Source organism: Triturus cristatus, chromosome 12 (genome assembly GCF_964204655.1).
Source record: "Triturus cristatus chromosome 12, aTriCri1.1, whole genome shotgun sequence".
Taxonomy (NCBI): domain Eukaryota; kingdom Metazoa; phylum Chordata; class Amphibia; order Caudata; family Salamandridae; genus Triturus; species Triturus cristatus.
In genome coordinates, this window is record NC_140595.1 from 222,708,221 (window position 1) to 222,734,392 (window position 26,172).

Genomic DNA, 26,172 nt, shown 5'->3' on the forward strand with positions numbered 1-26,172 from the left:
ATAGCGGATGGATAAAATGTACTATTCCCACTCTGGGCAGTGCAACAGTAGGGAAAGTGTTGGATACCGGAGGGCTAAAAATCACTATTCCCACTCCAATGAGTGCAACAGTAGGGAAACGATTGGATAGCGGAGGGGTAAAAATTACTATTCCCACTCCAGTGAGTGCAACAGTAGGGAAAGTGTTGGATAGCGGAGGGATAGAATTTACTATTTCCATTTTAGTCAGTGCATCAATAGGGAAAGTGTTGGAATGGGGAGGGGTAAAATTTACTATTCTCATTCCAGGCAGTTCAAAATTACCCCTATAAACCCCACAACCCGCATCTAACATTTACCAAAATTACCATGATAAAATTTCAATTAAATAAAGATGAATTAATAATAAGTATTAATTAATTTATCCTCATTAAATAACTTTCCACACTATTCCCCTATACCCCCACAACCTGCTACGGAACAAAATAACTGGATATTTAATTTAAATAAAATTATTAACTACTAAAAATGTAACACATAATTAAAATTCATAAACAATACTTATACAAAACATTACATCCAATATATTTAAAATATATACTAAAATACATCATACTAATAAAAACAAAACGGTATTTTAAACAACTATATTTTTGCAAATTATATTATTGACTTCTATATTTTTAAAAATCGATATTTCTTACCTTAAATTCGATATTCTTGACCACAATATTCTTGCTGTTGATATTTCTGTGTCACGATATTTGAAACTCAATATTAGTGTAAGTCGACATTTCCAACTCGATATTTTGACTGAATACCTTCAATCATAAAAGAAACACCAAAAATAAAGGGATACCTAGGTGTTCCGAGGTATTTGATTACAAAAGGGCTCTTTGCAATGGCGGACGGACTTAAGGCCGTCCGCCATTGGCATGGGAATTGAGACCGGCCGCCTATATGGCAGCGGTCCTGCTCATGGTATTACAATGTGACCGCCACGGTGGCGGTTGCATTGGGCATGTTTAATATTGCGGCGGGTGCTGCAGGCTACAGCACCCGCCGCAATGGTAAAAATGAAGGTTTTGCATTTCCCTGCACTATGTGGCAGGCACCATGCGGTGCCTGCCACATGGTTCAGGGAAATTAAGTGCAGAGAGAAAGTTCCCCTGCTTAAGGGGGGCCCCCGAAGTCAATCTCGGCCAGCCTTTGAATGGTGGGTGAACCTCCATTCAAGGCTGACGGGGATGAAGTATCCTAATGTGGCGGACGGTTCCTGCTAGGCACCTTCACCATTCTAGGTATGCTCTCCGGGTCCGACAGGTAATCGTAACGATTGCCTGTGTCGGACCCGTGGCAGACGGACTTCCCGTCTGCTAGCAAACCACCAGCCATCCTAATCCGGTGGGTGTAGAATGGCCACACGGTGGCGGTGAATCTGCCACCGGCTGACTGCCGGTGGCAGTTTCACCGCTATCGTAATGACCCCTGTTAGAACTGGCACCTTTGGCGTGGGTGTCCCATCTATTTTTTGCCTCTACTTCCTGTGTTTTGCTGTATGATGGACTCCATTTATGCTGGTCTAGATGCTTTGGGCACTTTGCCACTGATCTTAAGTGCAAATGTGCAAGTACTCCCTTTGTAAAATGTTGTTATGGATGAGTGATTCCATGATTGGCTTAATTGATTTACTTGTCAGACCCTAGTACAGTGCACTGTGTGTGCCCAGGGCCTGTAAATCAAATGCTGCTGGTGGGATTGCAGCACTGATTGTGCCACCCACAGAAGCAGCTTGCAAAATGTGGCTCAGGCCTGCCATTGCAGAGCCTGTGTGCAGTCTGGGACTGCCATGTCAACTTGGCAAGTGAACACACTTGCCAGTCCCCAAACCTTCCCTTTTCTGTATGTTAGTCACCCCTAAGGTAGGCCCAAGGTACCCCTGTGGGCAGGGTGCATTGTATGTAAAGGGTAGGACATGCCCTGATGTGTGGGGCATGGCCTGATAGTGAAATACTGCCAATTTCATTTTTTACTATTGCAAGGCTATCTGTTCCCATAGGCCAGAATGGGGAGTTAGTTTATAACATCTTATAAACATAACTGACCCTGGGAACAAGATAGGAAAATAAAGTTTAGTATGCCTGAACTTAAAATGTTAAGATGCATCTTTTAGTGAGGGTGATTTTTACATTCTGTGTTTGAAAATACCACTTTTAGAAAGTAGGTATTTTCTTGCCTAACCATCCAGTGTGCCTCTGCTAGGTTTGTGTATTGCATGTCTGGCTTTTGGATGACAGGGGCTGGAGGAGAGCAGTGGCTCCAGAAGTCTGATTAGTCAGGGCTGGGCTGAAGAGGGCTTGGTCTACATTTGGAGTGGTGGGATAGGGCTGAATAGACCTGAATAGGGCGGTGCCTGCCTTCCACAATGACGGCTCCGTCCCCCTGTGGTGTGTCTGAAGCCAGGGCTCACACTGACAAAGGAGGTTGTTGTGCACTTGCAAAGTGCCCCATCGAACTGGTTTTGGCTGGGTACAGACACTCTCTGCCTTCAGAGAACAAAGGGTTTTGGTGTATAAAAAGAGGGGTCCAGAGCCCAGACTTTTAGATCACTCTTGGGAAATCAAGAGGAAACCTTTGCCAAGGAGAAGAGCTGGATAAGCTGAGGAGGAATGCTGCCCCTGTGCTGTTTGCTGTCTGGGGTCGGCCCGAAGTGGCTGCTTGCTGCCATGGAAAGGAGAAAAGGACTTTGCTGTTTGCTTTGTCATCTTGTGGAAGATCTCCAAGGGCTTGAAACTGAGCTTGCCTCCTGTTCTGAAGTCTCAGGGACACAGAGACTTCACCACCAGCTCCCCTGAATTTTCACGCTGGGAATTCCAACCTGCAAAGAGGTGCCTGCTGCTGTTTAGGACCTCTAGAGACTGTTTGTCACTGAGAGCTGGAAAATCTACGCAACACTGAAGAAGCGTGTCGCATCCGCACCTGTTTTCCGACGCATCGCTGAAGAAACCGTCGCAGCGCATGCCTTGGCATGAGAAATCGCCCACGACGCATCGGGTGCAACGATCGCCGAAGTCCGAGATCACTGCACTCATCCTGACGCAAGCCTGCTGTGCGGCCGCACAAAGACACGCATCGTACTGGATCGACGCATCACATCGAAGCGCCAAGACTGTCGCATCGTTGGGGGACGGAGTAAGAAACAGACACATCACCTCCTCACGCAGTAAAGAAAACGACACAGCACCTCCTCTCTGGTAAGGAACCTACGCATCACCTGTCCCAAAGCACTAGGCCAACGCATCACCTTCCCTTCGTGTAAGGAACCGACGCCTCACCTTCCCTGCGGCCATTTTGTTTGTTTTGGTGAAGCATCTAAGGTACTTTTGAGAAAAGTGTTGCATTTACAACTTGCATTGAACGGAACTATTTCTACCCTTTGAAAGTCTTATTTTTAATACTGTATTGTGGATTTTGTCGTTTGGTCTTGTTTAGGTTTAGATAAAGATTACTTTTTTTTCTAAATTGATGTGGTGTCCATTTGTAGTGTTTTCACTTTTTTACTCTATGTGTTCACAAATGTTTTACACACTGCCTCTGAGATACGCCTGTCTGCTCCTGCCAAGCTACCAAGGGGGTGAGCAGGGGTTATTTTGGAAGTGTATCCCCCTTACCCTGACTAAAAGCAAGAGTCCCTATTTGGACAAAGGTACCTACCTCTGCCAACTAGAGACACCCTTTTCTAACAACCCCCAAAGTCCCCAACTCGAAATTATCAAAAGTGCTTTCTGGAATATGGTTGAGCCCATCCTGTTTCTTGGGGACCCTAATGAGACCCGGTGATGAAGCACGATACCAATAGGGTGCGTGAGGGTCTACACAATAAACAATTAAGGTTGTGGATTTGTGAAGGTTTAGCAGAGAACACTATAAAATTGGATATTGTTTGGTATTGATTGATTGATGGTGGGAGGACATACCCTATGGTTTTTTTCTCTCTTGCACCTCTATGTGATAAACCAGTATGTGCTTTACACAGCAAAGAAAGGTGGCCAATAAAATCAGTTTAAATAACTTAACAGAAAAGTAAATTGGTCTGATGCCTATGAGGCCAATACACAGAGGGTAATAAGTAACCTGCACTTGTACTCACAGAATGAACAGCCATATAATATTTGCATATTTCATTATCAGCTAATCAAAATACTTTATTCGGCTCTACTGAGCCAGAAAAGTCAAAGCGGAAAAAAAGATTTAGTATAACATACAATAAAAGGAAGAATAGTTTTGTTAAAATCCCTAAAAAGCAGCTACATGAGACCAAGGGGCCTATTACAATGGCGGGCGGCACCGTATCTGGAAACGGGACCGCCGGCCATTGTCACGGCGGTCCCGCAAGTGGCATTAGGAAGCGCCCGTCAGAATGACGGGCCCATCCCGTATTTTAAACATTGCGGCGGGCGGTGCTGCAAGCAGCACCCACCGCAATGTGTAAAATGCATGTTGTGCATTTGAATGCACAACGTGACAGGCACTGCGCGGTGCCTGCCACCTTCTGCATGCAAATGCAGGGGGGTACCATAGGTGCACCCCCCACACCCCCCAAACACCCTGGGGGCCCGCAACGGGCCCCCAAAGACAAAACCTCCTGCCTTTCCATGGCGGAGTCTCCGCCATGGAAATGCAGTTCTCCGCCATGATGATAATATGGATGGCGGTGCCTGCAAGGCACCGCCGCCATATTCCTGGGCTTTTCCGCCCGTTAGGCAATCGGGCAGATTGCCTACTGGCAGAAAACCGGCGAACGGTATTCCCGTCCGCTGGGCTCCCCCTCCGCCATCGTAATGTGGCGGGGGAAAGTCATGCGGGCAGTAGATTTTAGCGGGCGGTGGCGATCCAAACGCTATCATAATGACCCCCACCCCTAGTATCTGATGTTCGTAATACTGGGCAAAAGAACCGCTTTCTTTGTGCAATATAAAATGTACAAAAGAGAAAAAAGTGCATGGAGCAATGTTCTGCTGGGGTTTTGCAGTGACAGAGGGGGAGAGACGGAAATCATGTGTCTTTCACAAGGAAGGCTAACAAAAAATGTATGGCTTGGAGATGAAACCTTGTCAATAGAAACTTCTGCCTCTCATTTCCAGTCATCTGCATATAAAGTGGGGGGCAGGCAACAAATTCCCTGGGAATGTTTTCTATCCCATCACCTCAGGTCTCTAACCGTGCCATTTGTGTATATTGATTAAAAAGTGCTTTAGTTTGGGTTAGAGGAATAGTCATTAAGCAATCCTGTTTCCAATACAGTGTTGGAGCATCAAGCCTTTCAAAACTTGTTTTCAACTATTTAAGCCAAGGGATGTCTAAGCAGTTGTTCACATTCATATAATCTTCTAAAAATGTTCTGCATAACTGGGCTTCTTTTTTTCTAGATTCTGTGTCATAATTAAAGGAGTTGTAGCTTAACATGATCGTCTATATTGCCTAGTCGAACCTCTTTGTGGCAGAAAATCGTCGAAGTGGAGTGTGGGAGAGCCAGCAGCCTTCTTATAAACTTGTTTCCCACAAGTTGTAAGGGTTTGCAGTTATTATGCCCCCATATGCCTAGACAAACATTTACTTTAAAAAATACAGAGCATTTCTCTAGTTGGCTCGTGTCCCAGCCTTTCTGAAAATCTAAAAACTGCATCCATCGATTGCTCTCTGGAACTGCATACCTCTGACATTTAATAAACATTTCCAAATTAAGTCTACATCAACCAGGATTCCCAGACATGTAATATGAGCGGTTTTCGGAATTTCTTCACCACTAAGTAGGAATGCTTTGGTCTTGGATAGTGTGGGACTGCATTTCATGACACATAACTTAGTGTGATTTGTCTTTAGTCCCAAGCTATTTATAAAACTGTTAAAAGCATCTAGTAGATACTGGAGGCCATTAGCTGATCGAACAATAAGAACAGCATCATCTGCATAGAGTAACATAGGGAGTTTTCGAGAGTTGACCATTGGGATGTCTTTCCCAGCCTTTATCAGGTGCTCTCCCAGAGAGATGATATAAATCAAAAAGAGAAAGGGTGCCAGGATACAGCCCTGTCTAACTCCAGTGGTTGATGGAAAATCCTAGGAAAGTTCCCTGCTCCGATTATACCGGACTCTGGCTGTGGTATGTGCATGGAGCCTAGTAATCTAGGAATTAATTGTACTGTCGATACCTAACTAAAGTTTTATTGACCATAATTTTGGTTGGTCCAGGGTATCGAAATCGCATGTAAGGTCCATGAAAGCGAGATGGACACAGCCTCTTTTGGCCTTAGTATTTTTTTGAACAATCAAGGAGAGGGGATGGATTAGCCTCTCTGGACAATTTGAGGGACCCATTTGCCCAATGCTATGGACTGCCTGTGAGGCTTCAGCAAATGTTTCCTCTGTGTCTTTGGGTTCATGGCACAGCAGTCCTTGCAGGCCTTGAAGTCGTTGTCCTGCTCCAAGCACCACGAATAAACCAAGTGTGGGTTTATCACAGACATCTGCCTGTGTCATGTGCCCGAGTTAGACCTGTAGGAAATAGTGCCAATATACATGTACACTGTTCTTTCCTAAAGTTGCCTTCCCATTGCCACACTGACTTTTGCTAGCTCTTTTTGGATTTACTTGTTGTCGTCCTCAGTGCCAGGACCCGTTTTTTCTCTGCCGATAGGGAGCCGCAAGTGAAGCGGAGCGGACTCCATTTCCCAGCATTCTTGGGGGCATGCGCACCGTACCGGATGCTGGACGCGCCAGGAGGCGCTCAAAACAATGCCAGGGCTACCGCAGCGTGGGAGCTCTTTTTGGAGTTACTTGTTGTCGCCATCAGTGCCAGGACCCCGTTTTTTCTGCCGATAGGGAGCCGCGAGTGAAGCGGAGCGGACTCCTTTTCCCTGCATCCTTGGGGGCACGTGCACCTTACCGGATGCTGGACGTGCCAGGAGGCGCTCAAAACAATGCCAGGGCTACCGCAGCGCAAGACACGTGCGGGCGCACCCAGGCTGCGCCCGGGCAAAGCCCGGGCCAAGGGCAGTCCCTTTCCAAGCCCATCAGAGGCCGAAAGAGGCCAGGCTGGGCCAGCTTATTTGCATCTTGTGATTCGGACTATTAGGGACCTTTAATGCGAACATTGGGACTAAAGTACAAGGGTATGAGGGTTTAATACTGTCGCTACATATTGTTATATATTGCTGCCACTACGAATATCAATAGAGGAAATGACACAGAAAACACTAAACAAACGGAAATCATTAACAGGTCAGGGAGTGGTGGGGACTCTGGATGCTTTTCTGTTACGGGCAGAGTCAGCCCTCATTCATGAAATCACACTTACAGAGCGAAGACTATCACTAGAGCCACAATTCCCCCTAAGTCAGCCTGCAATGTCTGACCCTGTAGATTTCACTAACTCCCAACAAAGTTCCTCTTTGACTAGTGTATAGCTCAGTCAGGTACCCGAACCTAACGATGCCCCTAAGACAAACAACACATCAACTCAGCCTACAGTAAATACCAGAGGACAAAAAAGTCAAAATAGCCAGGGGAATAGTCCCTTAATCCAGTCAAGGAAAAGAAAAGGGCAGGGCTCTAGCAAGCAAAAAGAGGGCGTAGAAGTAAAATCATGGTGGAGGAGGAGGAGGTTAATTCTCCAGCTACTAGCATTACTAATAAGGAGCCTTCCTTAATAACTCTATCCCCCCGCAGTGTATTGATAGTGGGGAGTTCTGGACTAAAATGGGTGAGGTTGTCTCAGTTTAATTGAACCCACTGATGCAAAAGTTATCCAGAATAAAAAGCGAGCATAGATAAGCTAGAAAAGCTCGCATGTAGTACTCATACAAATCAGCCGACCCAGATGAGTCAGATGGGCTTTCAGACTACTCAGTCACACCTGACTAATACATGTCAATGTAGAACTAAGTCCGCCCAGTCAAACAGGAGTGACGGATCCATGATTGCACAGCTTGGCATTTTTGGCCCCGGCTTAGTGGAAGCACCCCTAATTGCTCCATCTGTTCCCTTGCTTAAGCCCCATAATAGGGGGGCTTTGGATAGGCCACATGACACAGTACAGGCCTCAAGAACGGCTGTTGAGCATCCAAAAGGAACCCCCCCCAGTAAACCTAGTAAACCCCCCCTTAGTAAACCTAACTACGCACGCAGAAAGGAAGCCCACTCACAAGGTGATCAAAGACAAGAAAACCAACCATTGAGAGGCCCACCCGGCATAAACACATTACAACTCCTTCCAGAAGCAACGCCTTACACTATCGTGTTGGCCAATGTCCCTCCCGTTGCCACACGAAGCCAGGGAACATTGGACAACACTAAAAAATAAATTGTTGCATGTGTTAAGTGCAAGGACGGGATTATAAAATCCGCTCTTTTCAGAGTTTAAGATGGTCAGACGTATTGGCTGGTTAGGAAGATCTAAAAAGTCGCTAGAGGGTGACTGCGTAGTATTAACATTTGGGTCACCAGATCTAGTTCAAACAATACTAGATAGGGCGGGCAACTGGTCAATAGAACAAATGGGGATCAACATTTTAGTGGGTTATTTCTACAAGCCACATGGCCCCACACAGCTTTTACTAGGGGAGGACAGATGTGGGGGGTGGAGACTGCATAGATATACTATCCCAGTGAATAACTATTATGATGTCCTCAATACCTTAGACGATAATGACTGACTGAAGCCATTAAACGGGGGTTCAGTTATCAGCAGGGATACCTCAAGGGCCAACTCGTTCGTAGTAACATCTATCGATCGCTCGGTAGTGAAAGAGACTGTAGTTCCTATGCTACCGCACTTGCTAAATGAGAGGGAATCCCCTGAGAGATGCACCAAGAGTAGCTCCCCAGTCAACCGACGAGAGATAAGTGAACCGTCAACCACGGCCCAAGCACAATCCCATACTAGCAACCCTGCCCCCCCTGAGTCTGCTACCCTAGAGAAATACTCCATGTGGTGAGTGTTTTCCATGCAAGATCATTTCCAGGAACATTGCAAGGCTGTGCAGTAAGATACAAAGCCAACCATGGGGTAACATTATCTCTGACCAGGACATATTATGCTTCCAAGAAACCTGGATCAGAGAACCAATTCACATTAACGGATGTAAGACCTTCCACATACCTGCGGTGAAAGAACAAGGGGGAAGAGCAAAGGGTGGGCTTTGTGTGAATATCTCAAATAAACTTGCCTTGGGAAAAATAGATTTAATACCGGGGAATAGATACTATTAGTGGTAAAAATACATCAAAACCTGAACCTATCTATTACCTTGGTTAATTTTTACAACACCCCCCCCCCCCCCACCCGACAACTGTGGTAATGTTGTCCGAAAACTGGGTAATGAACTTAACTCACTTATTAATGCTAGCAGAAAAGAAACCATGATTTTCTGTGGGGGCGATTTTAATTGTGCGCTATGTTCTTATGTTGATAGCAGGATCTGCGACCATATAGACGAGGAGAGCACATGTAGTACACAGTTTTGCCACACAGCGTTGGGGGAGCTGTTTAATTAGTTGATTGTGAGCATGGAGCTAGGTTTCGTGAATGACCTTGTGGCCAGACATTTTCTTATGTCCTCGACATTTAACTTCTTCTGTGCCCATGACGAGATAGTCTCGTCATGGAGCACGGTCGCGCTGTGCCCATGACGAGACTATCTCGTCATGAAACCCGCCCACTAATGAAACGCCCGGCACAGGAGGGGGAAAGGGCGTGGCACAGAAGGGGTTAATGGATCTATAATCCTCCACTATAGATTATATATTGCTCTCACTTAACCACGCACACAGGCTGCATTCTTGTATGGTGGGGGACAACCCCATGAGTGACCACTTTCCGTTAAGCCTAGAGATTAAATTGCCATCACATAGGCTACCCAAAACAGATAATGTTGCAGTAATGGGGGGGGGGGGGGGAAGTATCACTCAATAGAACTAATGGCCACACCTTGAGGTGATCAAAGGTTGACCCGAGGCCGTCACAAAGCAACTGGTAATAAAATACAAAACAGATATTGAAAATTGCTTGAGTGAATTAGCCCCCAAAGATACCATTTTACTGTCCTTTCAGCAAATTGCGGCAGGGGTGAGAGACTTATTATTCGTACAAATGAGTAATAAGGCCAAAAAACAGGGGTGGTTTACCACAAAATGTACACGTGCACTCAGTAACCTAAAATTGGAACTGCATAAGCATCCAAGAAATCTCATTAAGGTCAGACAGGTGAGACAAGAGTATAAATGGGCTCTCAGGGAAAAAAAATGCGCCCAAAAAAGGGAAGCTTGGGAATCTCTTCATAGTGCAGCACAACTGAAAGATAGTGCTGCCTTTTGGAGAGCGGTAAAAACCCCTTTTCTACGAGCTAAGGACGGCCCCACAATAGAAATTGCCATATCAAAGGAGCAATGGATTAACCACTTCTCCAAAGTATATAATGGGCAGACAAATCCCCATCCTCAAGTTAGTGATACACCAGGGGATTCAATCGACTGTGCAGATTTATAGGTCACCCTGGAGGAAGTGGAAAGAGCACTGTCAGCTAGTCAGAGCGGTAAGGCCCCAGGCCCTGACGGAAATCCCGTGGATCTCCTTAGGTCAAACACCCCACTCTGAGACTCCATTATAACTCAGGTGATTAATGCCAGTTGCACGGCCCCATTACTTAAAACTTGGGCAGAATCCATCATAGTCCTAATTTTTTAAACAAGGGGACTGAGATGATCCCGGGTGCTACTGCCCGATCTCTCTAATAGAATTGATGGTCAAGGTGGTAGGATGGGTTATATTGGAATGTCTGCAAGCCTGGGCAGAGGAAAACTCAGTCCTTTCAGACATCGAATATGGTTTTAGAGAAGTTCTGGGGACCATCGAGCAGAGCCTAAATCTGTCCTTACTGGTTGGTAAATATGTGCGAGCCAAGAAAGGCCGCTTTTATTTAGCATTTGTCGACCTTACGGTGGCCTTTGGCTCAGTGAGACACAATAGGCTCTTGGAGGTCCTTGTTGCAGTAGGGGTCGATCCTCACATTATTCTCTTTTTAAAGCGCCTTTACAGAGATGCATCAGCGAGTGTGCGTTTTGGAGTGGCAGGTGAGCTTACTCCTGCTTTCCCGGTACAGAAGGGGGAGCGGCAAGGCTGTATCCAGGCACCCTTCCTTTTTAATTTGTACACTAATGGTAAGTGCCAAACCCTACTTAGAGATAACCAAGATTTCCCTACCGTGAACGGACATCCTACACCTGCGCTCCTTTATGCGGATGACGCAGTTTTAATGTCTAGAACCCAAATAGGACTTCATATGGTTCTAGATAGTTTTAATATTTTTATGAAAGACCTGGGGCTTATCACCAATATTTCTAAGACCTTCACTATGAGTTGTGGCCGTGGGGTACAAAGAATGAAAACTATGTTCATGGAGGGTCAAAAATTAACCCAGACAATTTTTTTTCATTACTTAGGTATTTTATTTAACCAAGGGGACTCTTGGGTACAAGCAACTAATGCAAAAAAACTGTCATTTATCAAGACCACAGCTGCAGTGGTGTCATTTTCAAGAAGACTAGGCAGGAAGCCCCCGTATGAGCTTACCCAAATCTATAAGGCTAAGTGCACAGCTAATGCAATGTACGGGACGGGAGTGTGGGGTTTTGCTAATACCCTCCCCATACAAATTGGAGAAAATTATTTTTTAAGATATCTACTATCGGTGCCACCAAGTACACCTTCCTTTGCCTTTCATGAAGAATTAGGCCTTCCTTACATCTCAGACCTTATTAAATGAGAACCAGCCCTTTTATGGCATAGGATATGGTCAAAGGATCAGTCTAAGTTAAACAGGGAAATCATACCGGACTGCCTTAAGTTGGAAGGGGTCTAAAGATCCCCTGGATAAATTACATCTGCGATTTTATGAAGGATATCGTGCACCTCCTGCAGCGCACTGGGCACTGAGAGAGACCACACGGCCGGCGCGTTTATTTACACTACTCCGTGCTTGTGCAACTGCGGCCAATCTGTGTCAACCAGTCCCTGATACAAGTTTGACAACGTCAGACACTTCCCTGAGGGGCGGCTGATCCATAGGGGGCGCTGGAGCGGCGCCCCACTATCATCTACAGAAAAAGAAACGCTCTCTGCAACTCGGGCGGCAGGACTGTAACTGGCACCTTTCTTAGTTTGTCTGTTTAAAGTGCGCACGCAGCAGCAGGAGAGTGCAGGAGTTCAGATGAACAGCGCATATGAAGGGCGCTTTTCGTTTCGGCTCCCGTCTTCCATTGACAAGGCATTAGACATGTTGCGCATGCTTAGTGTAGTGCAGCATGTCTCAAGATAGCATTCTGCTCGGGCGGTGATGTGTTTTTGACGCAGTCGCCCCACGCCCTGTCAAATGCAAGGATACAGCAGGGTTAGGGGTCAGCCCTAGGCCGACCCCTGGCCTCACCACAAGGCACCATTTGGAGTCAGACTTGAAAATCGATTGGAAGCCGGCGGCGGTGGCAAAAGTGGAGAACAAATAAATATGAGGTAAAAATAATTCGATGATAAAATGTTCGGTCCCTGATTGCGAGTTGTTTTTTTCTTTGTTTTCTCATAGTAAGATGAATTGTAAGTATTAATTGATATTGTTCACCTCATGGAAATTATGTGTTGCAACCATGTGCACCAATTGACTGACTTACTGCTGGTGAAGTAAGCACATGCCCTCACACCTTTCTTGCTTTTCACATGCTTTGCAGGGGTGCGGTCAACCGTGTGCTGTTAAGCTGCCTGCCTTTTCCAAGTCCTTGTTGGGTGTTTTTGTAAGTTGTAGGCCTAGACTTGTGTAGCCTTCTGCTGCTCTTTCCCTGATGGGGCTGATGAACAAACATTCCCCTTTCCAAGGTTTGCTGAAGGGTTTTGTCCCTGTGACACCCCCTTTGAGCTAGAGTGCAGACATGATTGAGGAAGCAAGGGAAGTGGTGTGCAGTCGGAGTCTCGGAGTCAAGGCGCGCATGCCATCCGTATCTGCCCAGCCCTGCTACCTACCCGAGCGTAGATCGAGGCTGCGCAGGGCTTTCGATCAAGCTGAAAATCGAACCTGTAGGCAAGCTCTTATTGGCAGCACTCGCATACCATTACCTGCCCAAACAGAATTGGGGTAAATGTTCTGACACTATTTGAAGCAGGGGTAAAGACCATTGTGGCGTGATAACGACTAACGTTGTATTTTGCCATAGCTGACTACGTGGCCTTAGTTGAAGAATAGGGCTTACTGACACCACGAGTCGATGGCCCACAGATGGATACAAGCCATTACCGTTATCAAAGGATGACATGGCGGCCGAGCAGTTTAATTTTAGCAAACTTTGCACAACCACCATTTCGGACTGTTTCTGCTCGAACAGTGCCGCTACTTGGGTGTCCCGGGCAGCTCTGCCACTGATTGACTTTGAGCTGGTCGAGATACAGTACATAGGATGCTACGATGACTACACCATGGAGGAGACTACTGACAGGCTCGTCACTAAACGAATCAGAATCAGACGAGAGTACTCGAGATGTATTTATTCCTCCATCCTCCTTTTGGCATTTACCTCGCTCATCACCTCTGACTGTCTCCGTCTTGCACGTCCCACCGTGCCACATTCAGGCCCGGGTCCCTGGCTTCACAGCATGGCAGCGCTTGGAGTCAGACTCGAAGTTGCTCGGAAGCCGGCAGCGGCAGCAGTGTAACAAAAAATAATAAACGAGACCCTTGAGGAATCTGCACCCTGTGCCCAGTTGCCACCAACTCATTACTCCAACACTCAGAGATATTGGTTTTGATAAAGGTTCAACAATGGGGGCACAAGGAGGGGCAGAGAGTGCATTTAGTAAAGGAATAGAAACACATACAGCTTAACTGAGCCCTGTTGAGAGGCAGAAATGAAATTCCATGATACAAAAACATTCCAGTGTGCTCTGGCACTCGTCTCTCACCCCTTCACTGCCCCTGTCAAACCTCTGAATCTTCATTTTTCTACAACCTCCTAGGAATGCCACAGCTACCACTTCCCCCCATGTGACCCTCTTTCTGAGACTAGAATCTCCCATGCCACCTGCACATTCCCGCATTGGCTTGAAAGAATGAGTCCAAGTCAACTGCAGAAGGGTTTGTTTGCAGTGACATGTGTGACTCTACCCTCTTGCAAGATATACTACACACCCCCAAAAATGAAGAGAGAAAAGTAGACATTAATTGGCTTTTATTTGTTGGTTGATTGTATTGTTTCAGTCCACTTGTAGCACACTCTACCATAAATGAGGCTTCAGATTACTGTTGATCTGTCCATACACAATTGAATATTTATTAAGAACAAAGATATTGCAAGGGGTAGGGGTGGGAGAGGGTAGTAGTTTTGTTGTTGGGGAGGGCTGAGTGAAGTAGATATTAGGGTGTGATGAATGATAAGAGTCCGCGGGATGCAGGAAACAGGGGTATGGAGAATAACGTAAACTCTTGTGGTTGCACAGCATAACAACTTTGTACGTGAGAAGGGGAGAGCAATTTATAACTGTGTATTGTATGCAACAAATGTGAAGGAGAAGATGCTGAGAAGGAAATTCAAAAAATAAAAAAAAAATTATTTAAAAAAAGCAAAAAACAAAAACAAAGATATTGCAAGTTTCCCACTCTTTTTTACAACAGAACTCTGGATGCTGTAACCGCACGTGGTCTGAAATCTCAACCAGGCATTTGCCCCATCTTCTGCAGTCTGCTGTTTTTACTCTATAGGTCCGTTGTAATTGGCACCCCCTGAATGATTATTTTACATAATCCCAATTTGAAATGCCAGAATTTGATATTTTGTGCAAAATCCAAGATTAAAGAGTAGCTCTCCAGGTTTCAGGGTTATTATAGCTAGTATCTTTATTGATGTCGTAACTACCCTTTCACTGTTGCCTTATTAACATTCTTGCTATCTCAAATTTTCTTGAAAACGCACCAGTTGCCCACTCTTTTTTCAAAATTTTTCCTGAACCCCCGTCTAACTCGCACACTATGCTCGCTCACTACATGTCACTCATCCCGAACCTTTACGCCCCACCACTTACAAATGTCACCAGGGAGGTAGGTTGTAAAATACGCTTTCAGGTGACAAAGCATTATAAGAACATGTATTTTGCATTCGCCCTCTCAAACCCAGACACAGGACTGGGAAAACACGTGTGTGGCATGCAGATAATTCACTAGTTTATCTCTCTTGGGGCTGGCAGGATACCGAATTATATCTTGTGTACTCCTCATGTATATTATCAGTCGAGTCTGTGAAATTGCAGGTTTGGGTTTGTCTTGTAAAGTTTCAAGTTATTGTCTATCAATGTAAATTCTAATTCAGACCCTAAATAGTTCTTTGTTATCAGCGATAGGCAGATCCTAAGCAAATAGGACCACTCCTTGGCATTGTTCTGATTGTTGTCTCAGTTAAATAATCTGCTCTTGAGAATAATGTTACAAATGGTGTAGTTTATATATTAAGAGTGTTTCCCACTTTCTCATTAAAACTTTGAACGAGATGCATTTCATTAAATAACATAGACCTTGATTACAAATTTGTAATGTTACTCTAGATGCTGACGGGCTGCAGTACATCATGGTTCATCCTTAACATTTTAACATATGGATATGGTCTTCTATGACAAAGAGTAGTGTCTTTTTTTATCTCTCGCTTAGTTCTTGTATTGTTTTTTGAATTTGTCAATTGTGAATACATTTGTTGTAGTTTTATGAAGGTTTTCTCAAAGCTGCTGCTATTACACACAATGTATTTGTACAATTAAGTTTTTAAATCCTGTGAACTTTTTTAATAAATTGTATTTACAAATTTTTACTCAAGGTCTATGTGCTAGCACACTGTTTTTTTGGTCAGAACAGTAATCCTCATGAGTGTATGTTGATTGCAGTGATTGAGTAGGGTTAAACAGTGGTGAAGTTATCTCCAAAGGACAATCCTTTGTTTTTTCTGATTGAACCTTAGTCCTTTAGATGTTTAAGGGTCCCTCTCACTTTGTGTAAGAGTCAAATCAAAATATACCAGATTTGTGGGTAGTGGGGAAAGGAGGTAGGTGGTGGGCTGGGCCGCTAGGAGGGGGCCCCCTCCATGTACTTTGCAGGGGGGCCCCCTCTAGTTTCGTTATGTCACTGATCATTGGGTAGAATAATATTGTCAGGAGAAATTATAAAACCAGTGTAAGGCAACATCAGCTAGCAGTAATTGCCATATACATGGAACCTTATCTCACATTTGTACCGGGTAGCTTTGACAGGCGGCTATTAACTTGGTTTAGACTGAATATTGTTTATAGACTTGTGACCCTTCCACAAGTCAATGACTGGTCACGGGAGTTGCCTCTCTGTCCGTGCGATAATCTTTCTACCCAGTCCACAATCCATCTGGTATTATTTTGTACATTTTATGATGCGTTGAGGAAAGCATGGATTTTACCTCTTTTAAAATCACAGGGATTGCGGCAATGCTGCCCAGCATTACTTAGACTTCAGATGTTGGAGAACGAACAAACTGCCTGGTGCACAGCTATGTTTTTTAAGAAGGTGCTCCTCCAAAGGAAGTTGTATTTAACAAGCGAAGTCTAACGTAAAGAGCCTTTCTGACGTTTTAAAGATTTAATGGCTGCTGCTTTATCAACATCTGACACTTTAATGTTTTTATAAGATCACTGTTTTTAATTGATAATATGCTTTATTGTCTTCTTTTGCATGTGCTTTTATGACAATTAAAAAATCAGTCGAATAAAGCTTTCCTTAATTGATTGATTGATTGATTGACTTTTGTTATAAATTTGCATTTGTGACACGTGGGTTAGTTTCTAAGAAACACCGACCTTGCTAATACAAAGAAATGTGCGAGAACACTATCACACTGCCTTGGCATTAATGTGCAAAGCCCTCACGTGTGTATGATACAAATGTATTTGTGATTACGTCCATATGGAGACACAGCTATCTGTGGAATGCAAACAATGGCAGCTTGAACCCAATCTCGGCCCAAGGCAAGGATGCCCTTTTCTAGATTTCCTTTTGTTTACAAATATAATCAGATGAGACTCTTCTGCTGACTTTGAGGTGTCCCTGCATGCTGAAGCTTTTACCTAGCAGCTGACGGACATCTCTGTGTGAGGTGTCCAGTTTGTGAGCAAGACGGAGCCTTGCACACTTACCCACCAGGTAAAGGGGTTAGATCATCCAGAAGGGGGTTTCCTGGCAGACCATACATTCACACCCTAGACACATAGGTTAGGTTTGCATCGTAGACGTGCCCTGGAGTCTTTTATTATATATGTATGCATATATAAGTCGTCTCAAGAAAATGGTGGAACTCTTTGTTATATTCACTGTTTTGATCCTCATTATAACTTTTGTCTGCTTCTGTCTATTAATCAGACACCACTGTGTTTAAAACCTAATGGTTTCTTAGGTGACATCCCTTGCACATCAGGAGGAAGGATTCTCAATAAAGTCTACAACAAAACTTTGAAAAAATCTCAGTAAAAAAGTGACATGAGGTAGCTCTTTCAGATCTGAGCTGACTGGTTCAGAAAGAAAAGAAATTATGTCAGCGCTCTGAGGTAGTGCCTATATAGGCACCGCGCACGGCACTTCCTGCATGGACAATGCCAGTGTGGAGTCAAACAACGCCACCTATCAGTGCACAGGGGTACTTCAAGGGTTTCAGGATCCTGTCTGATCCCTGGTGATAATTTTAGGGTAATCTGCAGCTAGACGTCTTTATCAGATATTTACGTTTTCTTCATTCTGTGTGCTCTATCCACTTTAAATAATACTCACTTACTCAAATGCAAACTAGATATACCTTTAGGGCTACATATATCAAACTTTCATGCGGCGCAGCACAGCAAGTCACCTTGTTGTGCTGCATGAAAGGGAAAAGGCAGGAATGGGCTGTATTTAACATTATACAACACATTCCTGTCCTTTCCCTGCACTGGTGCACAAACTACTGCCTAGAGCCAATGCAGGCACCCTTGCACAGTGTTGCAAGGGCCACTGCGTTGCAGACAGGGTTGTTTTTGTGCAGAAAGAGGCATCTTCCTGCATAAAAACAATCCTGGGAGGCATTTTCCTCTTTCTATGTGTGCTGTGGAATGCAGCACACATAGAAAAAGTAAACAACTAGGAGAAATAAAGATATTTCTCCTTGATACACCTCACCTGGGGAGGCATAGCATTGTGACACATTCCCAGGCCTACCACTAATGGTAAATCTGGAAATGCGCCAAAATCCATAGGTGGATGCATGGGAACACCCAACCTCCACCCATGGAGCACGTGCCTAGGGCAGACTAATGCAACGCAGCGATTTGCGAAGTGTAGCGTTACTCTAGATTGTTGCTTTACTCTAGATTAATCAAGCTACAAAGGGCCTCGCAAGGTGGCCTTGCGTGGCTTAATAAATCTTACTTAGTAATTGTGTCACCCTTGCGCCCCATTGCATAGCGCTAGGGTGACGCAACTGATTGATATCAACTGTGCCCTAGTTCATGCAGAGGCCACTGAGCAGGACTTACATCAGCCAAATTTTTAAAAAAAAGCCCAAAACATGTGTGTGCCTAGCATTTCCTTTATTTTGAGTTAGTTTCAATGCATTTACTGTTTTAGAGTAAGCTTCTCCATAGTGTAACTTGCAAGCCACTGATAGCTCTCAAGCAACCTGTAAGTAGCTCTCCTGTGTGCAGCGCTGTGAAATAAATTAGACGCTTTTGCTTTGTTGAATTAATATATGTATACCAAAATTCAAAAGCATGTATTTGAAATGAAAATGTGTGTATATTCAGAATTCATATGCTGATGTTTGGAGAAAAATTGTTACATTTCCAAAAGATGTTAAAAGCGGATATATGAGTGATAAAAATGAAGCCATGTTGTGGAGGCTAATACTATCACTATTAACTTTGTGCTAAAGGTATTGCAGCTATGACTCTTATGTAGTACCCATGTGGAGGAATGCAACATTGACAAAGCATTTTTTACAATACTGCTGATAACGCGCCTAAAGCACGGAGGTGGTCGCTGATAATATCTTGCAAATGGTGGCCGCTAATTTTATCTGGTCTGATGCGGTTACTACTACATCTCAAAGAATATTAGTAACTCAGGAGAATTTTCAGGCGACAGAAGTAGATCTTATTATAGAAAAGGTTTGAGAGTCCTGATTTAGAGAAACATGGATGTATGATCTGGGTGGTTCACTAAAGTGAATAGATGACTCGTAGGTTTTATTTGTCACAAATAAGACTAATATGGCCCACATCTCTAGTGTTCTACAATTATCTAGAAGTAATAAACCAGAAGCAGGGTCTGAGGTAGATGGTGCAGGATCACGAGGAGAGGCTAACACAGCAGCACATGTATTGTGGTGCTGCTGTTGCTGGAGCAATTAGAGGGGAAACTAGTAGAATAAACCAAAGTGGATTTTGTAGTACCTTATGATGGAATCTTTGCAGTGCTCCTGTTTGTACTTTACCTGTTCTTTGTATAAAGCCAGCTGCTGCTCATTCTGCACCTCTAACATGGGAGGGAAGCTTGCAAAGTTTCTGCATATTTTGCACCTGTCCTTGTGCGTGAGGGCATGCTCACTACAGATCTCTGGGCTATATTGGCTTGCATGAGTGTAAAGTTAGGTTCGATTCTGGCTGTGCTGCACTTGTTCTAAGTGTACGGAATAATGAGCTACTTCTACCTGTGCTGATTAGTTTGCTGTATCTGTTCTGAGTGAAGGGAGGTTGCACTGCTGCAGCACATGTCGCACCTCCTCTGCTTGTGAGGAAAGCTTTCATTCCTGCAGCCTGTAAGGTCAATGTTCTCTGTGTATGCGAGGCTTTTACTGCCTATAAGCCTGTAGCAGTTGGTTTGTAGATAAATAAGATTTGTGTTGTATCTGATCTATTTTACTTTGCATGCTCCCTGGTGCTCTGGTCCTTGCTGCTCAGCCAGTGTGAATGTGCTGTGTGGCGCGTTGTAGAGCATGCGGATGCAATGGAATGCTTAGGTGCCTGTGAGGGTGAGAGTGCCAGTTGGTGCTGTGTGGCGCGTTGTAGAGCATGCGGATGCAATGGAATGCTTAGGTGCCTGTGAGGGTGAGAGTGCCAGTTGGTGCTGTGTGGCGCGTTGTAGAGCATGCGGATGCAATGGAATGCTTAGGTGCCTGTGAGGGTGAGAGTGTCAGTTGGTGCTGTGTGGCGTGTTGTAGTGCATGCGGATGCAATGGAATGCTTAGGTGCCTGTGAGGGTGAGAGTGCCAGTTGGTGCTGTGTGGCGCGTTGTAGAGCATGCGGATGCAATGGAATGCTTAGGTGCCTGTGAGGGTGAGAGTGTCAGTTGGTGCTGTGTGGCGTGTTGTAGTGCATGCGGATGCAATGGAATGCTTAGGTGCCTGTGAGGGTGAGAGTGTCAGTTGGTGCTGTGTGGCGTGTTGTAGTGCATGCGGATGCAATGGAATGCTTAGGTGCCTGTGAGGGTGAGAGTGTCAGTTGGTGCTGTGTGGCGTGTTGTAGTGCATGCGGATGCAATGGAATGCTTAGGTGCCTGTGAGGGTGAGAGTGTCAGTTGGTGCTGTGTGGCGTGTTGTAGTGCATGCGGATGCAATGGAATGCTTAGGTGCCTGTGAGGGTGAGAGTGTCAGTTGGTGCTGTGTGGCGTGTTGTAGTGCATGCGGATGCAATGGAATGCTTAGGTGCCTGTGAGGGTGAGAGTGTCAGTTGGTGCTGTGTGGCGTGTTGTAGTGCATGCGGATGCAATGGAATGCTTAGGTGCCTGTGAGGGTGAGAGTGCCAGTTGGTGCTGTGTGGCGCGTTGTAGAGCATGCGGATGCAATGGAATGCTTAGGTGCCTGTGAGGGTGAGAGTGCCAGTTGGTGCTGTGTGGCGCGTTGTAGAGCATGCGGATGCAATGGAATGCTTAGGTGCCTGTGAGGGTGAGAGTGTCAGTTGGTGCTGTGTGGCGTGTTGTAGTGCATGCGGATGCAATGGAATGCTTAGGTGCCTGTGAGGGTGAGAGTGCCAGTTGGTGCTGTGTGGCGCGTTGTAGAGCATGCGGATGCAATGGAATGCTTAGGTGCCTGTGAGGGTGAGAGTGTCAGTTGGTGCTGTGTGGCGTGTTGTAGTGCATGCGGATGCAATGGAATGCTTAGGTGCCTGTGAGGGTGAGAGTGTCAGTTGGTGCTGTGTGGCGTGTTGTAGTGCATGCGGATGCAATGGAATGCTTAGGTGCCTGTGAGGGTGAGAGTGTCAGTTGGTGCTGTGTGGCGTGTTGTAGTGCATGCGGATGCAATGGAATGCTTAGGTGCCTGTGAGGGTGAGAGTGTCAGTTGGTGCTGTGTGGCGTGTTGTAGTGCATGCGGATGCAATGGAATGCTTAGGTGCCTGTGAGGGTGAGAGTGTCAGTTGGTGCTGTGTGGCGTGTTGTAGTGCATGCGGATGCAATGGAATGCTTAGGTGCCTGTGAGGGTGAGAGTGTCAGTTGGTGCTGTGTGGCGTGTTGTAGTGCATGCGGATGCAATGGAATGCTTAGGTGCCTGTGAGGGTGAGAGTGTCAGTTGGTGCTGTGTGGCGTGTTGTAGTGCATGCGGATGCAATGGAATGCTTAGGTGCCTGTGAGGGTGAGAGTGTCAGTTGGTGCTGTGTGGCGTGTTGTAGTGCATGCGGATGCAATGGAATGCTTAGGTGCCTGTGAGGGTGAGAGTGTCAGTTGGTGCTGTGTGGCGTGTTGTAGTGCATGCGGATGCAATGGAATGCTTAGGTGCCTGTGAGGGTGAGAGTGTCAGTTGGTGCTGTGTGGCGTGTTGTAGTGCATGCGGATGCAATGGAATGCTTAGGTGCCTGTGAGGGTGAGAGTGTCAGTTGGAGCACAGGCTGAGCAGCAGGGAGACTGGTCCCGGTGGGGCTATCCTAAGGACCAAGCTGTGAATATACTTATCTGCAACTAGGACTAATAGATCTTCATCTATAGCTTACACCTCGGCTACCGGACCTTTTCATTACAACAATGGTGATTACTTAGGCAAGATACCATGCGTGTAAATTGAAGAATCTACAGAAATCTAAAGGAAACTGAAGAGGAAACTACTGAGTAATCTAGAGCAATGAAGATTACGAAACCTGACAGAAACAGAACGCCCTGCAGCCCCACCAGTGTCCTCTCCATCGGAGGGCCCCCATGCAAGGCGTGTATCTATAATTTACATGGACTGGTATTATTCATGTGAATGGAGACAACTTGTGGTGCACTGTGCATAAACCAGCAGAGTTTAGGATTGGAAAGATCTGGCAGCGTTCACATGTAAGAAACTGCGTGTGATTTACAGGAACTGGCATATGATGGACTGCTTACATGTTCAATCTTATTGTGGTCCCATACTAGCACCTGTAAAGGTGTATGTTTAGTGGATGATGTGTGATTGATAATGCTTGGTGATGCTGTTAAACAGTCCACGCCTATTTATTTTTCAGTATCCTACACCATATCCACCTTATGTCCTCTCAACTGGTTTCCACACACATGACACTTACCTTGTGTGGTCTCCAGGAAGCATGTAAAGTGGGGAGATGTGTTAATAATGAGATACCATACCGAGTTCATGTTGTTACAGAAAAACATCTGCTCTCCCGCATCTCCAAACCGCCATATTCTCCCACTTACCCTCATGGCGCTCTATATCACCTTCGAAGCTTACCTTGTGGTGCAGTCCATGAAGTAGGAAGTGCAGGGTGATGAGGCTGTAGCTGCAGGGAGAAGCCTTGATGTGAAAGACGAAGCGGTGAATGCAGTACTCTAGCAAGGACCATACAAACACTCCAAGCAGGAAGAGGAACAGGAAAAGCAGCTTGTGCACAGGTACTGAATGTCCTGCACAGTAAAAAGAAAGAAGAGTGTGAATGAACACAAATCAAGCAAGATCAAACGAACATGTTGTTTCACTACCAGGGACTGACAATATTCACCAATAGAAGAGGTTGAAACTAATGTTATCAACCAAAATATTTGAGACTGATTACATGGTTCAGTTAGTGGACAGAAATACAGCATCTGTAAAAAGTCCAGAGAGCCAGGACGTTGGGAACTGTGAGTATTTATTGCAGTAAAGATACATCCAACTGACGGAACAGGCACCCGCCAGTAACTGTCAAAACCCTCACAGGTTCCACCTTCGACGCAGTTGTCAAGGTGGCACTTGCTTTAGCTTCTAGCATAGAACCTAACACATATTTTTCCTCATGATAACAAAGAAACTTTTCCCCCTGCAGAAAATGAAATAAACAGTTACTAAATGCACAAGTAGAACGACCTATCGATTAGAACGAAATGGTCAAACATAAGACACGCACTTGCAAATGGGACACCAAAAATGCTTTCCACAGTAAATTGGAAGCACTCAAGGTAAACACTACATAAGTAGATCACAGGTACTTAGAGATAATCCTTGTGCCACGCAGGTGGTTTTATTTCATTTTCAAATCTCAATGACCTCTTCTCCTCCTCAGAAGACGGCAAAGTGTCCCGAGCTATGGTTACATTCGGCACACCCATCGCACTTTGCATAAATAATTTCTCTTTATTCCACCACTGCCATTGTCAAGTTGAAACACTTGGATTTTCTATTAGGGATGATACAAGATCAGTAGAACCCAAGGAAAGTCTGGTGAGGGCAATCAAAGATTTTCCAGTGCCACTTCATTATTTGGTATGTTAGTTATATGTGTGTATTAATCCCAACTGTAGTGGGAAAAATATCACATGAGAGCTCTCATGAAAAAACATCAGCAACTTGTATGGACTGACATTCAAGGCCAGGATACTGAGATCGTCCAGAAGGAATTAGCCAATGGCATTCCTTTACAGCTGTTTGACACCTGTGATTCTTCCATTGTGGTAACAGATGCTAGTCAGCATGGTTTGGGGGCAGTTCTTTTACAAGAAAGAGATGGCAGAGAAGTGGTGTTGGTGTTTGTCTCAAGAGCACTACATGGTGAGGAATCCATATATTCTGTAATTGAACATGAAGCCCTAGAATGTCAGTGGGGTGATGACCATTTCAGGAAATATTTGTTCGGGCATGGAGTTTGTTATTCGCATGGATCACAAATCCTTGATAGGAGTGTTTACCACATTGAGTGCTGGTAAGGCAACGCCTCACATAGCCAAAAGGCATGAAATCCAGTTTCTTTTGGAATACATTCCTAATGCCAAAAATCGCTCTGCAGACTACTTATCCAGGTTACCACTCAAAGATGATGGAACTGAGGATGCTGTAGATGAAGATTTTTCTGTGGTGGCTGTATTGCAGTATTCTGACTATGACTGCATTTCGGAGGAGTAGAAGAATGCTGTGGAAAAGGATGAAATCATTCAACTAGTGGTGTATATGCTAAGTATAAAATGGTTTGATGTAGGTGTTGAAGAAGAGGTGAAAGTCTTTAAACGTTTTTTTCAGAATTAAGCTTGAAGAAGAGTGGAGTTACTCATGGTTCCACATACCATGCAGAACAAAGTTTTGACATTAGCTCATGAGGGGCACATGTGTATGAGAGCCATGAAAAGAAGGATCAGGAAAATGTTTTGGTGACCGGGTATGGACCAATCTGTGGAACACTTTGTGAGGGAGTGCATGGCGTGTGCTGTAAGTGGCAAAACACAGGTGACTTTTCCCAGTCCTGTGGAGGCTATACCCATTCTGGTAAACCATTGTGCAAATTGGGTTTGGACATTTTGAGACCTATGCAGGTGTTGTGTGAGAAGTACAAGTACAGCCTTGTGTTAGTGGATTATGGGACTAGTTGGCTGCAGGTGAAATTTGTAAAAACTGCCAACACTGAGAAAGTGGCTACGTTTTTGCAAACCATTTTCTTGAGAGAGGGTGCCCCACTGCATTGGTCACAGATAATGGGGTGCAATTCTTGTCTAGAGAACTTTTTTAATTTCTCTCTAATTGGGGCAAAAGCATATCATGACTTCTTTTTATCACCCCCCCCCCCCCTCAGCAATAATCTAATTGAGCACTGCAGTAGAATAATTAAGGATAATATTAAATTGCCTGTGGTGAGTGATATGGATTGGAAAGCAGAGCTAAAGAATTTGTTGTGGGCGTTGCGTACTACTCCCAATGCCACCACCAATATTTCACCATATGCATTATTAAAAGGCAGACTAGCTACCACCAAATTGGTCATACCCTGGATGGGTAACTTACAGGTGTCAGATATGAAACGTGAGCAGGTCAAGCTTAGTATTGAGAAAGCTCAACAAATGTATGAGAGCAAGGAGAAAACCAAAAGGAGATGCCAAGCAAATTTCAGAGTGGGGGATTGGGAGAGACAATTTGTAACCCAAGTAATCCACAGAATTTACAGTGGGCATACACTTAGCTGCTTTCAACGTAACCCTTTTTCAGTTAAAATGGTTAAAACCGTGCCTAATGTTTTGTTGTGACTTTCCATACTTCCCCAATACACCAAGATACCATCCTGGAAGCACTTCACATTGGCAACCCCCTTGAACATGGCTTCCACCACTTTCTGGAAAATAGCAGAAGCTTAAGCCAGACTACAAGGCATTATTTTAATCCTAAACGCACCAGCCGGAGTAACAAATGAGCTTAGTTGGTGACTGTCTTTGTCCAAAGCTATCTGATGATACGAAGAAGACATATGCAGGGTAGGGAAAAGCTTTGCAACCTTTAAGGGAATAAAATATTTCCATGATGTTGTACAACGGATGTCTATTCACCCATAGCTTTTCATTAAGATCATGTAAATCTATGCACATCCATAGACTACCATTCCGTTATCTAGCAAGAACCACAAGCGGTATCCACTCAGAACTCTTGATAGATTCAATTATGCCTTGTTCACTAAGGGATTTTAATTACAGCTCCATTTCCTGACTCACGGCCAAAAGGCACCCATCTTGCTTTATGAACAACTGGTTTCACACTGTCTTTGAATATAAAACAATGGGAAAAATCTTTGATCTTACCCAATCCCTCACTGAAAACTTCAGTAAACGCTCCTTCCCACACTCACTCCTCAAGCGTCCATACCGACTTGCATTCTTCCTTAAGTAAAACTTGTTCTGGACCATTGAGATCTAAAATGATCCC

The 26,172-nt window shown here is 44.8% G+C and overlaps 1 protein-coding gene across 1 annotated transcript in view; it reads right to left on the minus strand.

Moving 5' to 3' along the window:
- FA2H (fatty acid 2-hydroxylase) overlaps positions 1-26,172 on the minus strand; it is a 756,208-nt gene that overhangs the window by 59,706 nt on the left and 670,330 nt on the right. Inside the window, exon 5 of the mRNA XM_085637797.1 lies at positions 22,750-22,922. Coding sequence (XP_085493923.1) covers positions 22,750-22,922 — 173 coding nt within the window. The remainder of the gene's footprint in view (positions 1-22,749; positions 22,923-26,172) is intronic.